The sequence below is a fragment of the Tiliqua scincoides genome, chromosome 1, assembly GCF_035046505.1.
Source record: "Tiliqua scincoides isolate rTilSci1 chromosome 1, rTilSci1.hap2, whole genome shotgun sequence".
NCBI lineage: Eukaryota > Metazoa > Chordata > Lepidosauria > Squamata > Scincidae > Tiliqua > Tiliqua scincoides.
In genome coordinates, this window is record NC_089821.1 from 68,384,638 (window position 1) to 68,402,506 (window position 17,869).

Genomic DNA, 17,869 nt, shown 5'->3' on the forward strand with positions numbered 1-17,869 from the left:
TTAATGAGCAACTATTTTAGTGTCTATTGTTCTCCATAAGGCGTCTTTTACATCTTTATTCCTCAGGCTGTAGATGAGAGGGTTCAGCACAGGGATAATAATAGTGTAGAAGATGGAGATGTATTTGTCAGACGTGGGAGAGTACCAAGAACTGGGGCGGGAATAGATGAAGAGAAGAGTTCCCTCGTAGATGATGACGGAGGTCAAATGAGAGGCACAAGTGGAGAATGTCTTGCGCCTTGCTGCCACAGAGCGGATCTTCAGGACAGAGGTGACAATCAGGATGTAGGAGATGATGATGATGACTGAAGACATGATTTCAACTGAACTACCATAGGTGTATAGCAGGAGTTCATTCAGGGAGGTATCTGAGCATGAGAGCTTCAGAAGTAACGGCAGGTCACAGAAGAAGTGGTTAATGACATTTGGGCCACAGAAGGATAGCCTGAAGGCAAAACAAGTGTGGACAAGGGCACTCAGTGTACCCCCAAGGTAAGCAAGTGCAACCAACAGGATACAAACCTTTGGGGACATGATGACAGTATAAAGCAGTGGGTTGCAGATGGCAACATACCGATCATATGCCATGGTGGCTAGAATGAAAGATTCAGTGTCAGCAAAAGTGCAGAAGAAGTAAAACTGCAGCCCACAGCCAGCATATGAGATGCCCTTTGTCTCTGCCAGGAAGTTCGTGAGCATCTTTGGGACAATCACAGAGCAATAGCAGAGATCGACTAGTGACAAATTGCTAAGGAAGAAATACATGGGGGTTTGGAGCTGTGGGCTGGTTCTGATTAGAGCCATCAGCCCAATGTTCCCCAACAGAACCATGCTGTAGAGAACTAGAAACACCACAAAGAGGACAGCTTGAATGGGTGGGCTGCTGGCAAACCCCAGGAGAAGAAAGTAGGTCACAGTAGTCCCATTTCCATCGGGCATCTCTTCACAATATCTTATTTACTGGAGGGAGATAGAAGTTGGCCTGTAGAATTCAATGTGCTTTGGGGAAGAAAAGCAACCAGGCTTTTGATAGTGCAAGCACAATAAAACCAGTCAACAAATACAACTGTAAAGCAATGGTTGGTGCAGAATCTAATGTGCAGTGCAGAAACAAATAGTTTTAGGAAGCCAGGTGAACTAATGTTCAGCTGGTGTAAATCACTCACTTAAGTCATGCCTACCAGCCTGTATCAGGTCATGATATGGGGCCATTATTTCTATATTGTCCTTTCACCACACAAACTGTACTAACGAAAGTTAATTCAAGAATTGTTTGAGTATTAATTCAATCTCTTGGACAATATCTAAAGCAAACAATATAGGATCTGCCTGCTGTTTAATACATATTCTCCACTGTAAATTATTCTTCTTTCCTTCTAAGTAGAATGACTGAATATTTCCAAGGCCAGATAGGTCTTGTTCCAAATCATTCTTGCTTTCCATCTGTCTGAAATAAGAATTAAACAAATGCCATTAAAAAGGGTTATATATAAATTAGGGCTGGTGGGACATTGTGCAATGATTAGAAAAACAGAAGTAAAGAAAGATCACAAGATCTCCTAGGGTGGGTCCAAGAGTTTTGCCTCTCTCTGCTTTACTGCACTGACAGAATGGACAGGAGGTTTCAGCTTACCCTTTCTTACAACATGACAAGCATACCATAACCCTATATCTGTTTGCTCAAAAGTAAGTTCCACTGAGTTCAATAGGGCTTGCTCACAAGTAAGTGTATATAGGATTGGAGACTAATCTTATGCCTGTCTCATAAATAAGTCTCATTGCATTCAATGAGACTTACTCTCAGGAAAGTATGTATAGGATTGCAGTTGCTTTTCTAAGTAAGCCCCATTGACTATATAAATCTTGCATAAGATTGGGCTGCATTAATTGTCTTATGGAAAATTCTAACATGGAATATAGTACTGGCCAGTAGGCTTACTGGTTTATGACCATGTAGATAAATGAAGAAAAGTAGTATTAAATCTACTAGCCAAGAAGGGGCATATATCTTCAGATTTAGCATTCTTCTATATGTTAAACTACTGGGAACTGAGAATGATGAAAGTAATAGGTAATCACAATTATCTAGGCCATTTATTCCCAAATTGTGGGTCAGGACCCATCAGTGGGTCATGAAACTAACAAGCTGATAGCTGACAAGGCAAATGTATTGAGCCCTATGGAATCAGAAATGGAACAACACATGCACAATTACTCATGTGTAAGTAACTTTGCTATGGTCCACTGCAACAGGGATTGCAAGTCCACCAGAATGGTCTCAATCCCATGAATGTGAAGTTCAACAATGCTCCAGAAGGTGGTCACCCCCAGCAAAGTAAAAAGAATAAAAACAGAGATTTGAGTAGCTGATAAAGTGAACCTGTTTTTAGTCTTGTAAAGTTAGGTGGGTCAGTGAAAAATTGGTCATTGTGCTAAAAAGTTTGGAAACCACTGCTCTTGGTTCTCAAACATTTAGTATTGGGACCCAGTTTTTAGACTGAGAATCTGTTGGGACCCACCAGAAGTGATATCATAATCGGAAGTGACATCATCAAGCAAGAACATTTTAAACAATCCTAGGCTGCAATCCTACCCACATTTACCAAGGAGCAAGTCCCATTTACTATCATTGTTAAAAGCATATACATTGTAGCCTGTTCAAAGTACAGAGCTGTAACATTTCCCCAAATGCAGTCACATACCATGGTAGCATCAAGTCTGATCTATTAAAAATAAAATATTGAAATGAATGGGGACCCACCTTAAATTGGCTCATGACACACCTAGTAGGTCCTAACCCTCAGTTTGAGAAACACTGGTCTAAGCTATTAAATCATTTTCCCCTGTAGCTCAGAAGCAGGAAATCTTCCCTGATGAACAACTGTTCCATTCTGTACCCTGCTGTCACAGAGTCAAGCAAAGTGCATCTTTTCATAGGTCTGCCTATAGAAGAAAATATTTCTCTCTGCTTCACTTGGTGGAACTGCACCCTAAAATTTTGATTGCTGGTGGTTGCTAAGACCTCTGTTTGCATGTCATCTGTTCAACTGCTATCTATTCTATTCTATTCTAATATCTATTCATATTACAAACAGGCTACAAGCTGACCAAAATCATCAGTTAATAGTTTGAATTTGCATAAGGTCTGCTGCTGTTCCTAGAATGGGGTCCATTTTTGGGTCATTATACTGGAAAACAAGATTGTTCTTGTCTTCTGCTCAAGAATGTAAACTCAGTCAACATACCTTTGACTCTGTGACTTTCAGTCTCTGAATTCACAAGCTACTGTGAATGGATGCATGGAAACAATTATATATGCATCCTTTTAGCCCTTGAGGACATAACCCCTCAACAATATGGCCCCATAAGTTTTCAGGAAAGAAGCCTGGGAGGCAATTAAAATTAAAAAGTGTCATGCATTTGGCATAGTTGTTTTAATGAGATTTTAAATGTAATTCTTTTTATGAACCATCTTATGAACCCTATTTTAAGCTCCAGTGATTAAGATGATATTCTTAACCTGGCTGCCTACGATCTGGACAATTTTGCTTGATTTAATGCAAATCTTCTTTGCCACATAAATGTTTTTGTTCTCACGTTATCCTTTCTGGAATGCCCTCCCTATTCTGTCTCTGAACTGGCAGTCAAATGGAAGGAGGGAAAACTGTAATGTGAGCATAAAGGCATGGAGAAATGGGCAGGTGTTTCATGTGCAGGACATGAAAATGTGTTGGTTTCTCTTGTTTAGTGAATGACAGGAGTAACAATTTCTAGATGTGGTTGTAAGATTTTTCCCCCAGTTACTTTGCTTTGAGTGAGAGCCATAGGAAACAAGGTGATGTTACACAGACTCAGCATTTGTCATCATCGTGAATGAACCTTTCCTGGTCCTTAGTATGAACCAGGATCCAAGCAGGGAGAAGGGGGGAACATGACCAATTTACCAGGATCTGGGAGACTAGAATGGGGATAGGAGCTACCTGCTACTGTTATGCCATTGCCACTGAATCAACCCCCTTCCTGGACCTAATCTGTCCTTCCCCTACTTTATCACCATCCAAATCACCCTCACCCACTCTTGTCACCATCTCATTCCACCCTCCCCTGCCACCCTCCTCCACCCTCCTGCCTTCCCCATCAACGCACCTGCCTTGGCAGGCAGCCAGTGATCCTCCAATGTGCATGGGAAGGCTCAAGCATTCCTACCAGCACTCTGGCAGTGTGCTGCTTCACAAAATACCAGAAGAACTTTTACAGCAGCAGGAAAGCAGGTATCACTGGTGTTACACTTGTTCCATCAGGACTATGATCCCATAGGATTGGGCTGCCAGTGATCTTACTCCTGCGCAGACATAATAATAAATAATAATAACTAGGTATTTATATACCGCCTTTCTGGTCATCGGATTACTCCTCTGACTTTATTCAAGGTGGTTTACATGGGCAGGCATTTCTAAATCCCTCAAGGGGATTTTTACAAACATGGAGGTTCTCTCTTTCAAGAACCAACAACATTTCAGAATGGATCTTCCTGGTTTGGTCTCACTTCTGGCCTCCAGTCCTCCCACACAGGCTGACAAGCAGCACCATCTCTCACTTGGAGGGCAGCCAAGACGCTTCTTGCTCACACCAAGAGCAGGTGGAATCACTCAGCTCAGATTGTCAGCTGCTTCAAGGTCTCGCCATTCTCAGCCGTTCAGGGAGCTGCTGGTGAACTGGCAACCTTCTGAATGTTATCTTCAGGCTAATGGAGGCTCTACCCTCTAGACCAGACCCCCTGCCCATACACAGAATCATACTCTTAGGGCCCAATCCTATCCTCACAGTATGCTGGTGCGACAGCCTCTTCATTGGTCTGCAGTGGGCTAGTGTAAAGGCCAGCCAGTGGTGTGGCTGGGGGGTCGGGGTGGTTTGGGGTGGGAATTGGGTCAGGCTGAGGCAGATCAAGAGCAGATAAGGGGATGATCAAGGTGGCACTAGCAGCTGCTGAATCCTATCCCCCAGTCCCAGGCCTGACATGCCTCCTTCAAACTAGCAAATCTATGCCAGCAAAAAAATTGGAGTAGGCCCATAGGGGACCACAAAGCACCTGGAGAGGTAAGTAAAAATTTTCTTTACTTAAATAAAGTAAAATTTTTATTTACTTACCTCCTCCACCTGGCCTGATGCCCAGCCAGCCCATAGGATGCAGCAGAGGCTGTCAGTGTCAGTGACTCTGCACCCTGCAGGCCAGCAAGGATTAGGCCATCAATTAATGGTCCCACCATTAATAAAAATCTAATATTAATACCAGCACTACTATTAGTACTATAACTAAGAAGAACCTAAATCTGCATTCCTCCCCCTCAGCTACTGTGAACTTTTTTTTTTTATTTAAGGGAAAAGTAATACACAAAGACATCTTGCCTAACCCCTCTTGCCTACTGAAGCTCTCTGATCTCCCCAAAACCCACTGCTGAGTGTGTGGGAGAAGGCTCTTCGCAGTGGCATTGGTTGCAGCATGAATACAGAGCTGGCAAGGGAAGCAGGATACCTAGAAACTACTAGAAGAAGCACCATTCTACTTCTCATTTCCCAGAATTCCCCCCTCCAGCCCTCCACACTGCATCTCAAATCATTGCCAAGAGTTCCCAACTCTCAGAAATGGATTTTGGGAGAGACAGTCAGGGTAGGAGCTCATTACAAAATTAAGAAAATGTTGGAATCGTAAAACCAATTTCCATGGTGGCTTCAAGGAAGGCTGGATATTTTCATATAATGCTGATTGAAATAGTGGATGGAATTTTCATGTGGGGGGGGCAATTTGTCTGATTTATGGGGAGAAATGTGTAGACCCAAAGGCAGAGAAGAACTAATGGCCAGTTTCGAAAGCATACCTTCAGCAGTGATATTACGACAGGGAGCCCCGTATCCATAGTTTCACATCTGTGGATCCGGTCTACAAGGCCCCACACACACAGTAGCGGACCCACCATAGACTGAGACAGGCAAAAGCCCCAGGTGACGGCCACTCAGACCCCGCAGAAGCCTCTCTGAGGCTCCCAATGGGATGGAAACGGCGCTTTCAGGTTTCCAGAAGCACATTTTAAAGCAGGGGTATCAAACTCGTTTCATACAGAGGGCCAAAGTTGATTCAAATTCAGGGCTCCAGCTGAGGGCCGGAAGTGATGTCATTAAGCAGAAAGTGACATCATTAAGCAGCTAAGGGCCAGAAATCAGACCCTGTTCATGATCATATTTCAGGATTTGGGAAAGCCCAATTTTCATGTGGGCTGCCATTTCAGTGGTAACACCTCAGCAGCTGAGAGCCTGAGGGCCAGATAAAAAGCTTCCAGGGTCTGCATCCGGCCCCCGGGCCTTATGTTTGACATCACTGGTTTAAAGCATAGGGGAACTTCACAGAGGTTTTCTCGACGCATTTGGAGGTTGTGCAAGGCTCTGTAAGCTTCAGGTGAGTGGGGGGGGTGGCTTTTTGAGCAAAGGGGAGGCAGTGACAGCCCATGGGGAGCACCAGCACAGACCTTTGCCCTGGTTGTGGGGCTAGAGAGGTCCACTATGGCCCACACGTGCCCCCCTGCCCCCCCACTCACCTCCAGAGGGTCCTGTGAGCCTAGCAGAGGCTGCACACATCTGTCTGTCACCTCTTCCAGGCTCAGATTAGGTTTTAGGATTAAAAAAACTGGAATAAGGTTTTTTAATGCCTTATAAATGCCCTGGGTCTTTTACTGCCTTATAAGGCATTAAAAATGTCACTTCTGGTTTTACGAAAACGGGAAGTCTCTTTTTTTACTGTCAGGCACAGTCTGAGCCCAGCCGAGGCCAAGGACAGACGTGTGTGGCCTCTGATGAGCTCAGAGGATCCTCCAGATGAGAGGACAGCAGAGCTCCCCTTACCTCCAGAAGGTGAGGGGGGAATTCCCTGGTATCCACAGGGGAGGGGGTTCCAGAATGCAACCTCCATGGATAATGGGGCACTCCTGTACTACAAATTATATACATGTGTGCACCACTTTATGCTGGGGATACGTTCTCCAATCCCTGTTGTTATGTGATTAGGTTGTTAAGTGAACATTCAGCCCAATCTAGTACCTTTGTTGTGTAAACAGACACTCCCTGCCAGAAACTAGGTGGTTGCACAGGCTGCTGGAGATAGATTGCCTCTTCTTTGCGTTGAACCTCTCTGTTGTGTAAACAGACACTCTGCTGCAGGCTATGGGAGACCTGACTGCCTCATTAAGAGCCTCTTTGTTGTACTTTGACCACCATCATACATGCAGTCCATTGTTAAGTGGCGGATATCTGTACTACTTTCCAACAACAAAAAAAGAAGCTCAGGGATAACTTCAGATAATGAACGAATGAATGAACAGAGTCTCCTGTCCTGAAAATGCAGACAATCTAAAAAGAAGCAGAAGAAACACCAGCAAACAGCCAGCAAAAGTCACACTGTGCTGGAGTGAAGAAGGAGAGTTGCTCTCCCCCTACTAAATATACAGTATGAGATTCATCACTATCAAAGGCATTTCTTTTCCCAGTTAGCAGGGGTTGTGACAGTGCTATGCTATATTCAACATGGATTCTTTTACTGAAAAGGTGACCATTAAAAGAAAGTTTTCACAAATGTAGTCTGGGGGAAAAGGCAGAAAAGATGACGAAAACTCAAAACAGAAACATATGGGAATATATCTTGAAGCAGCTGACAAGCCGAGCTGAGTGATTCCACCTGCTCTTGGTGTGAGCAAGAAGCGTCTTGGCTGCCCTCCATGTGAGAGATGGAGCTGCTTGTCAGCCTGCGTCTGAGAACTGGAGGCCAGAAGTGAGACCAAACCAGGAAGATCCATTCTAAAATGTTGTGGTTCTTGAAAGAGAGAACCTCTATGATTGTAAAAATCCCCTTGAGGGATTTAGAAACGCCTGCCTGTGTAATCCGCCTTGAATAAAGTCAGAGGAGTAATCCGATGACCAGAAAGGCGGTATATAAATACCTAGTTATTATTATTATCATCATCATCATCATCATCTCATGACTAGGTGCACGAAACAGTCATTGTGGAAACAGAATAAAAAAGAAAACCTAAACATTCAAAAAGTCCAAAATAAAAGGTCAAAAAAGCCTGATAAAACAGTGTTTAATTAACTTGGGTCTCCATCTGGGAACTGCGTTCTCAATTCAGTACAGTAAACTCTCCCACACTAATTCCACATGGGGTGGCTGGCTGGGGTTATTCTACAGTTAGGAAAGTGCACTTTATAAGTGGTATCCAATTCTCTGGGCGGCCATCATGGGTATTGTCAGTTCTTTTGTCTTGGGCATATCTTTCTTGAAAAAGGAAATCATAACTTACTCAAGTTCTACAGGAAATTTATTATATAGTAACTTATACCTGATATACACAATTTTTTGAATTATTTTAGGTGCACATGCATTTAAGCCCCACTCATTTCAGTTCCTCAAGAACTGAAACACTCCAAACATTGCATCGAATTACACAAGCAGATAATTTTTTAGGTACTTATAACAGCCTCGTGCCCTTCAAGAAAGCTATCTCCAGCATTCCAATTCTTCTCAAGGCAGCTTTCACTTCCTTGTTCCTCAGGCTATAGATGAGTGGGTTCAACATGGGGATCACCACTGTGTAAAACAGGGAGGCCCATTTGTCCTGGTCCATGGAGTAGCTAGAGCTAGGCCGCAGGTACATGAAAACCGTCGTTCCGTAGAAGATGGTGACTGCCATCAGATGTGAGGCACAGGTTGAAAAAGCCTTTAGTTTTCCCTCAGTTGAGTGGATGCGCAGGACAGCAGATAGGATGAATGTGTATGATACCAGAATTTCTGTGGATGTGAATATACTTAGGACTGTGGCAAATGCGAAGAGCACCATTTCATTAAGAGCTGTGTCAGTGCAAGAAAGAGCTAACAAAGGGGGAACATCACAAAAGAAATGGTTGATGACATTGGAGTCACAGAAAGGTAACGAAAAGGTAGAAATTGTTTGTGTCAGGGCATTCACAAAGCCTAGCAGATAGGATCCGGCCACCATCCAGCTGCACATTTTAGGAGACATAGTAACCACATACAAAAGGGGATTACAGATAGCCACGTACCGGTCATACGCCATTGCAGCCAGAAGGATGCACTCTGTACTTGCGCAGAAGACAAAGAAATACATCTGTGCAGCACAGTCCGCATAGGAAATGGTTTTCTTCTCTGCTAAAAAGTTAGCCAGCATTTTAGGGGCAATGGCTGAGGAATATCCAAAATCTAGGAAAGACAGGTGGCTGAGAAAGAAATACATGGGGTTCTGGAGCTGAGAATCCATCCTGATGACCACAATCATTCCTAGATTCCCAGTCAGAGTGACTAAATACATGATCAGTATAACCACAAAGCACAGTAGCTTCATTTCTGGACTGTCCACCAATCCCAAAAGAACAAACTCAGTCACCTTGGTGTGGTTTCTGTTAGCCATTTGCCTGATGGACTTCTTATCTGTCAACAGAATTGGATTTGCGGATGAAATCTGACCTGCAGTTTAGACAAATAATAAGAAGGTGCCTTCAGTTCAGAGCTCGGTGTAACTCTGAGGGCAGAATAAATTGGATGCTGCTTAAGGTGGCATGGAAACACATATGATGAGGACAGGACAGGTTGAACAAGGCATTACAGAAGGAGCAAAGAGAGTCTGACACAGGCTGCCATTCTGAGGCCTATCCGAGTTACTGATGTAAAGTGGCGGCAGCAGAACTGGAGCTACACTGCCATTGCCAAAGCTGCCGGAGCAGGTCAGTGCCAGTAAGTTGGCACGTGGAGTGGGGAGGGCAGGGGGAAGTCTGGGCATGGATTTGGGAAAGGCAGCAGGCAGAGACTGTAGGGGGTGGATCTTAGCAACAAACGTATACGCCAAATACTGTCCCCCTTGTTTTTGCCTGCACAACCTGCTTATTTTTGTCCTGGTCCATGGAGTAGCTAGAGCTAGGCCGCAGGTACATGAAAACCAGCTCTATGCCAGCTCTTATGCCAGCTCTATAGTTGGTATAGGTCCGAATAGACCCATAGGGCATTAAGGGGCCTATCTGAAGTAAGGGAACAAAAATTCCTTTACCTCAAGGAGGCCTTCTGATTGCCCCCCTTCATCATTATATGTGCCCCCTTCATCACAATATGTGCCTCTATGGTGGAGCTGCATCACTGCCAATGATGGGAGACAGGACTGGAACAAAATACTCTTAGGCTGCAGTATATACACTTTCCTATGAATAAGTCCCATTGAAGTCAATGGGTTTTACATCTGAGCTAACATGCATAGGATTGTGCTGTTGTGTCTCACGGTATGAATTTGCACATGGTTATTTCTGTGGGCATAGGATCAGATAGCACTGGTAGAACAAACCAGCATTTGTTCCCCATCTGAACCTAAACCTTTATGCACATTCCCTGAACTGCTGTGACCTTTCAAAGCAGCATTCAAATTACAGGGGTGGTGGGCTTCCCCCTCCCACCTCTTATCTTTTTGTACTAGCCATTGTTGTTAACAAATCTGAAGACTGGGGGAGGGGTCATGATATGAATAAACTGTGGGGGAAACAAAGGAGGAGCCGTGAATTTCCTGAAGTCTTCCCCCAACTGTTCTCTCATAACTCAAACTCTGTTTCAATGTACTAGCAAAAATTATTGCTAGAGAAGTAAACAGAGAACTGGGCATTGGGATCCCTTTGATGCATTAAAGCTTGCTAAAACCTCTCCCTCACCTCAGTAGCTATGGGGCTGTAACCTCTTCAGGCTAGTTTTCATAAACAACATATATGCAGCAGTTGCAAATATTCTGGGGAAAATTTCTGCCATAGATTTACAGTTAACACATTATCAGCTTTCACCTTTAGCATCCAATATGCATATTGCCAAACTCATTCTGATGCAAATCCATTACCGACTCACCTTTGTTCTATGGCTTTCATGAAATATGGAGTGGTTTTTAACCACATGGATACTGAAGGTATTATGCACATTTGCTGGGGATGTCTGAAAAACCTTCCTTGTCCAAATGAAAAGTGAGAATTTTTGACTGTCTTGTTTTGAAGAAGCATTCATGATGATATATTGTCTCTTGGAGACCTCTTTCGTGGAGGATGTCCCTTGTGATCAGATCTTTTGTTCTCTCCTAATGTACACATTGCAGTGTGATTGGATAGATTCTCAGAGGCCACCTGCTAATTGCGCTGATGAACATAAGAACATAAGAACAGCCCCACTGGATCAGGCCATAGGCCCATCTAGTCCAGCTTCCTGTATCTCACAGCGGCCCACCAAATGCCCCAGGGAGCACACCAGATAACAAGAGACCTCATCCTGGTGCCCTCCCTTGCATCTGGCATTCTGACATAACCCATTTCTAAAATCAGGAGTTGCGCATACACATCATGACTTGTACCCCATAATGGATTTTTCCTCCAGAAACTTGTCCAATCCCCTTTTAAAGGCATCTAGGCTAGACGCCAGCACCACATCCTGTGGCAAGGAGTTCCACAGACCGACCACACGCTGAGTAAAGAAATATTTTCTTTTGTCTGTCCTAACCCGCCCAACACTCAATTTTAGTGGATGTCCCCTGGTTCTGGTATTATGTGAGAGCGTAAAGAGCATCTCCCTATCCACTCTGTCCATCCTCTGCATAATTTTGTATGTCTCAATCATGTCCCCCCTCAGGCGTCTCTTTTCTAGGCTGAAGAGGCCCAAACGCCGTAGCCTTTCCTCATAAGGAAGGTGCCCCAGCCCCGTAATCATCTTAGTTGCTCTCTTTTGCACCTTTTCCATTTCCACTATGTCTTTTTTGAGATGCGGCGACCAGAACTGGACACAATACTCCAAGTGTGGCCTTACCATAGATTTGTACAACGGCATTATAATACTAGCCATTTTGTTCTCAATACCCTTCCTAATGATCCCAAGCATAGAATTGGCCTTCTTCACTGCCGCCGCACATTGGGTCGTCACTTTCATCGACCTGTCCACCACCACCCCAAGATCTCTCTCCTGATCTGTCACAGACAGCTCAGAACCCATCAGCCTATATCTAAAGTTTTGATTTTTTGCCCCAATGTGCATGACTTTACACTTACTGACATTGAAGCGCATCTGCCATTTTGCTGCCCATTCTGCCAGTCTGGAGAGATCCTTCTGGAGCTCCTCACAATCGCTTCTGGTCTTTACCACTCGGAAAAGTTTGGTGTCGTCTGCAAACTTAGCCACTTCACTGCTCAACCCTGTCTCCAGGTCATTTATGAAGAGGTTGAAAAGCACCGGTCCCAGGACAGATCCTTGGGGCACACCGCTTTTCACCTCTCTCCATTGTGAAAATTGCCCATTGACACCCACTCTCTGCTTCCTGGCCTCCAACCAGTTCTCAGTCCATGAGAGGACCTGTCCTCTAATTCCCTGACTGTGGAGTTTTTTCAGTAGCCTTTGGTGAGGGACTGTGTCAAATGCCTTCTGAAAGTCCAGATATATAATGTCCACGGGTTCTCCCGCATCCACATGCCTGTTGACCTTTTCAAATAATTCTAAAAGGTTCGTGAGGCAAGACTTACCCTTACAGAAGCCATGCTGACTCTCCCTCAGCAAGGCCTGTTCATCTATGTGTTTTGAGATCCTATCTTTGATGAGGCATTCCACCACCTTACCCGGTATGGATGTTAGGCTGACATCCTACAGTTTCCCGGGTCCCCCCTCTTTCCCTTTTTAAAAATAGGCGTGACATTTGCTGCAAAATCATTTCTGAAACAGAGAATATGATGGTCACAACTGGTGAAATATTATTGATAGTTAATCTTCTTTCCATAGTAGCAGCTCTACTAGGCTCACATCTAATAATTTCACAGAGATCTTTCCCGGTGTTTGACCTTATTTGAGGATGTTTCTCTGGGGCTCCAATGGAAGACTTGCAATTGAAGATGCTAAATTACAGATAGCAAAATCCTCATGTTTTGAATGCTCGTCAGGGAGATAAAGCAGGGTATAAATTTGTAAATGAATGAATGAATGAATGAATGAAATGTTCCATCCATTATGTGAATTCATGGAGGGTATGCAGGATCATACTTGCTGTCCCAATCCCCCCCTCCATGCATAAGAATGGGCGCTTCATATGTAAAACTGCATACATGTAGGGCCTGCAAGCAATTGGGAACTCTGGTAAGGGAAGAATAATAATAATTCAAGTGACATCTGATAGGCCAGGTCACTGCCTACTCTTCCTTGATACAGGAATCACATTTTTGCTACCAACACTTGGTATTTGATCTGACATCTTGGCTGAAAGTCTTTTCGTTATCACAACTCTTTGTTTTGTTTGTCCTGTTTCACCCAACTACAGATGTTGGGGAGATTGTCTCTGCCAATGGTGTTGTTTCTACTAATTTTAGTAGACCGGCATTAGATACCAGTAGGGCAGGTCCATGGTTTGCCTAACTGTCAGGAAAATATTTTTAAAATAGGGAGACTACCTCATGCATTTTCTGATTCTAAGATATATGGATTACACCATCTTATTGCCAAGCTTATCAGGCCTTCCAGCTATGTCTGAATGTGGCATGGAGTTGATGGCTACCATCCATGGCGATCTAAGTATTTTGTAATAGAGAAAAATAAGGCAATGTAGCCTGAATACATGTGAACTCACACACAGGCAGCCCAATCCTATGTAGTGCTGGCCTCACAGTGCTGAAACTGAGCAGGCCAGAGGTCTCCTAGGGCTAATGGTACATTTGTTCTCTTATCTCATGTTGAGTCCTACTTTGCCCAATGGGGCTACTTGGATCAGTTAAATTGCTGGTGCAAGTTTGAGAAGCCCTATGTAGGGCTTCCAAGCACAGGAAGGATATGAAGAAGGCCTCCTCTGCTGACTCAGCCCCCTCCTGGGCCTGATCCACCCCTTGCTCACAAAGGGAATAGACAGTAGCTGGCTGCATCTTTCAAGGAAGGGAACTTGCGGGCGAAAGCTTGCAGGGGGGGTCGCACAATCTTCTCCTATCCATAGTGGGGTTGGTGTTAATATGCTGCTGTCATCATGAGCAACTGTCCACTTACAGTCAAGATGGGCATGCTCACAAAGGGAAATAGACAGTAACTGGAACTGGGACTAATACTGGATAATGCACAGATAGCATGGCCTGGTTCTTTCCCCTGGCATTCAGGCAGTGCTTATGTGACTTTTAAAAGTAGTATTGCCTCCCATTCATAAACACAACCAGTTGCAAAGGAAGGGGCAGGATATATCCATTCTACAAGTAAGAGCATTCTCAAATCATGTGGGGCTGGTCAGACTATTACGGCACAATTCAAACTGCACCCTGGGCTGACGCAAGTCCCTTGCCCCAGCCCAGGAGTGTCACAAAAGTGCCGTCAAGCACTTTTGCGCCACTCTGGGGGAAAAAAGGCCAGCGCACACATGTGCACTGGCCTTCCCAAGCCAATGCAAGCTCCCGGGACAGTGAGTTTGTGTTGGCTGAGCTTGACCAGCGCATGTGTCTGGGCGGGCATGTGGGAAGGAGGCAGGAGGGAGGCATTTTGGGGCAGGGGAGGGTGGGTAGTGGACATTCCTGGGGCAGGTGAGTTGGGAGGGGGAAGCGGGGTTAGGATCCAGTAGCTACTCTGTATCCTAACCTCAATCCCAAGCAGCCCTGGGCAGTCCCAGGCTGCCCAGATATGTAGCACCACCTGAGGTGGCGCAGAGCAGCTGTTACCCTGCACATGCCTGATCTCATCTGATCTCAGAAGCTAAGCAGAGTCAGGCCTGGTTAGTACTTGGATGGGAGACCGCCTGGGAATACCGGCTGCTGTAGGCTTATACCATAGTCTTTCGAGACTGAAGGTTGCCAACCAACCAACCATTGGGACTGCAGTGGCTCTCCCCCAGTTAAGGGGGAAGGTTTCCCTGGCTGAGCCTCTGGCTACCTGAAACTTGCACTGAATGCAATGCTGACCCACCGGCCTGCCTGTTCCAGAGCAAGTTAGGACTGGGCTGTTAGAGTATCATCTGAACTGGCTCCTACAATTCTTAAGTCCCTGGTGGCACTTTCTGGCTTTGTGTAAATAGATCAAAAAGGACGTGGCAGCAGACTGGTCTAAGATGGCAGCAGACTGGCAGCATGAGGGGGAGATAAGCACAATAATTAGGGACACTGCGCATCAAACTTGATTGGACTCTGGAAATGCTAAAATGCACACATGCCTGCATTTGTGTGTGTGGCTACTCTGATGCAAATGATTCTCCAGAGCATTAACCTTCAGACTGTTCTTCCAATAACACAGGCCAACACACATTTTGCTTCCTTAAAAGTTACACCAATTCCTGGGTATATTTGGGGTGCCGATTCCAAAAATGGCATCCGTTTTGCCCCATCACGTCTAGTTTTGGAGACACACATAGCCTCTTTAGTGAATGCTTCAAGCAACTTCCTCATGAGGAAGCTGCTTGAACCATTCACTAATGAGGCCATACTATATCTCCAAAACTAGATGTGATAGGGCAAAATGGATGCCATTTTTTGAATTGGCACCCCAAATTCATATCAAACCACCATAAGTTTGGGGAAAACTTTTCTGACCCTCAATTTTGTAGGCTTGTGTATTTTACAGTTTTGTTAATATCTTGACTATATTATCTGAGACAAATTCTTAGAAGAAAACCTAAACCCCTGCTAATTGGGTAAGAGGCACTTTTTCAAGTGGGTGCTCCTTTTTTTAGCAGGGGGAGAGTAACTGGCCCACCTCACCCCAGCACTGTCTGTTCTAGTGGCTGTCTGCTGGTATTCTTTTTGCATCTTTTTAGATTGTGAGCCCTTTTGGGACAGGGAGCCATTTAGTTATTTGATTTTTCTCTGTAAACCGCTTTGTGAACTTTTAGTTGAAAAGCGGTATATAAATACTGTTACTATTATTAAATACTGTTATTAAACCTCTTATGTTAATTCAGAAAGGCCAAAATAAAAGGTCAAATGAAAGGCCCTTGCCAGCCCAGCACCAGCGCACGGTGTTGCAAATGTGCTGTAAGGCATACCTGTGACACTTACAGTCCAGCCAGTGCCAATGCCAGCTCAGCGCAGGCCCATGCTGAAACAGCACCTGGCAGAAGCCAGTCAAATACTACCTGGCGCTCTGAGCAAGCTCCAGCAGCAGAATGGTGAATGGGGGCGGGGAGGGTGGGGGAAGTGGGGCAGGAGGATGTGGCACTGGCAGAACTTTGCTCTACTGGATCCAAATGCCTGAGTCGGGTCTCCTGGCCCAACATGGGGTTGCTTTACTCTGCGCCGACTAAATAGACTGCACAGAGTCGAGTAGCCCCATTGAGGGGCCTCTTCCCCTTCCCCCAAGGAGACATCGGGAACAGCGGGTGACTGCCTGGTGTCCATTGGTTGCTGTGGCAGCCATTTCAGTGCCGCTGCAGCCCTGGGCAGCAGGATGCATAGGACTGGGCTGTAACTCCAGTTGGGGTGGCTGGCTGGGGTTTTTCATTAATGAGGAAAGGACGCTTTATATATGGCAATGATACTCTGAATAGCCATCATGAGTGTAGTCTGTTTTTCACGGTGGCATTGCTAGGGGAGTGCGGACTGCACTTGGTGACCCGGGAGGGGGGGAATGACTTCAGTACTGGCTAAAATTGTGAAATCTTGGTATTTTTGAATACAAATACAACTGCCTTATATAACAAAAAATGAATTTCCATAACACAAACTGACCAATGAGACTGATTGTTTTGAGAGCCAATAAGGTGTTATTATGACACCGCTGGGAGCCAATAAAGTGTTAGTATGAGTCAGGTCTCACTTCCATGTATCAGAGCTAATACTTATTCAGTTTTGTGAATGCCATCATGTGGGCCACTGATTTTTTGGGTGGTTGGTTTCTGATTTGTTGGGTGACCTGTATTGTTATAGATTTAGGGCGCAATCCAAACCTGCGCTGCATCCAACACAGGTTCGTTGGGTTCAGCGGCTCAGCCACGGGCAAGAAGAAGCTCTTCCCCTTACCCGTGGGTAAGGGCTGTGCGCCCCAATGGGTCTCCTCGGACCTGCGCCACCTCTGGAGGTGGCGCAAGTCCAAGGAGAGCAGAGCAGCACGAAGCCGCTCCGCTCCCCCCGGGGACGGGGGTTGGGATCTGGCATAACTGCCGGGTCCCAGCCCTGCCCCCAGTTCCCTGCACACCCACCCGCAGGGCTGCCCTCCCCCCACCCAGAAACACCCCCACGCCTCCCCATGCCTACCTTTGCCGCTTGTGTTGGCATGACAGCGCTGACACAAGTGGTGGCATGGGAGACGCCGCGGAGGCTTCTGCCTGCCTCCACGCGTCAGCACATGTAAATGTGCCAATGCGGCTCCCAGCCACGGAGGTGCAAATGTGCTTTGTGATCCTCCTATGCCGGCCCAAGGGACTTGGGCCAGCATAAGGCGCACTTTGGATTGTGCCCTTAAATAAATAAAGTTAATGGGGGTGAAACCAAACCTAGCAATGCTACTGCATTTAGGTTGCATGTTTGATATTGAAAATTATTTTGTATGAGCTGGTACAGGAGGAGATCCGTCATTGGAGGGGTGATTCAATGAGCTCTCATAACAGGTGGCAAAAACCCTAGTGACACTTCTGGTTTACTTACTTTAAGATAAGTAACTTTCTTAAAAAAAGCAAAATTCATAATTTACTCAATCTTTATTCTACAGGAAATTTATTGTATGGTAACTTATGCCTGAGCTACACAATTTTTTGAACTAATTTTGGTGCACATGCATTTAAGCCCCACTCATTTCAGTTCCTCAAGAACTTAAACACTCCAAACATTGCATCGAATTACACAAGCAGATAATTTTAGGTAC

The 17,869-nt window shown here is 45.2% G+C and overlaps 2 protein-coding genes across 2 annotated transcripts; both read right to left on the reverse strand.

The window, feature by feature from the left end:
• On the reverse strand, positions 1-939 carry LOC136663108 (olfactory receptor 5I1-like). Its single transcript, XM_066640057.1, has one exon. It carries the CDS (start codon positions 937-939, stop codon positions 1-3), a length of 939 nt encoding a protein of 312 aa, XP_066496154.1.
• A 7,574-nt stretch (positions 940-8,513) lies between these two features.
• LOC136644749 (olfactory receptor 5AR1-like) lies at positions 8,514-9,470 on the reverse strand. Its single transcript, XM_066620864.1, has one exon. The coding sequence runs from the start codon at positions 9,468-9,470 to the stop codon at positions 8,514-8,516; it is 957 nt and encodes a 318-aa protein (XP_066476961.1).
• Between the last annotated feature and the right edge of the window lie 8,399 nt (positions 9,471-17,869).

Coding starts and splice junctions, on each gene's coding strand:
- LOC136663108 (XM_066640057.1), bottom strand. CDS start 939: ATGCCCGATGGAAATGGGACTACTGTGACCTACTTTCTTCTCCTGGGG.
- LOC136644749 (XM_066620864.1), bottom strand. CDS start 9,470: ATGGCTAACAGAAACCACACCAAGGTGACTGAGTTTGTTCTTTTGGGA.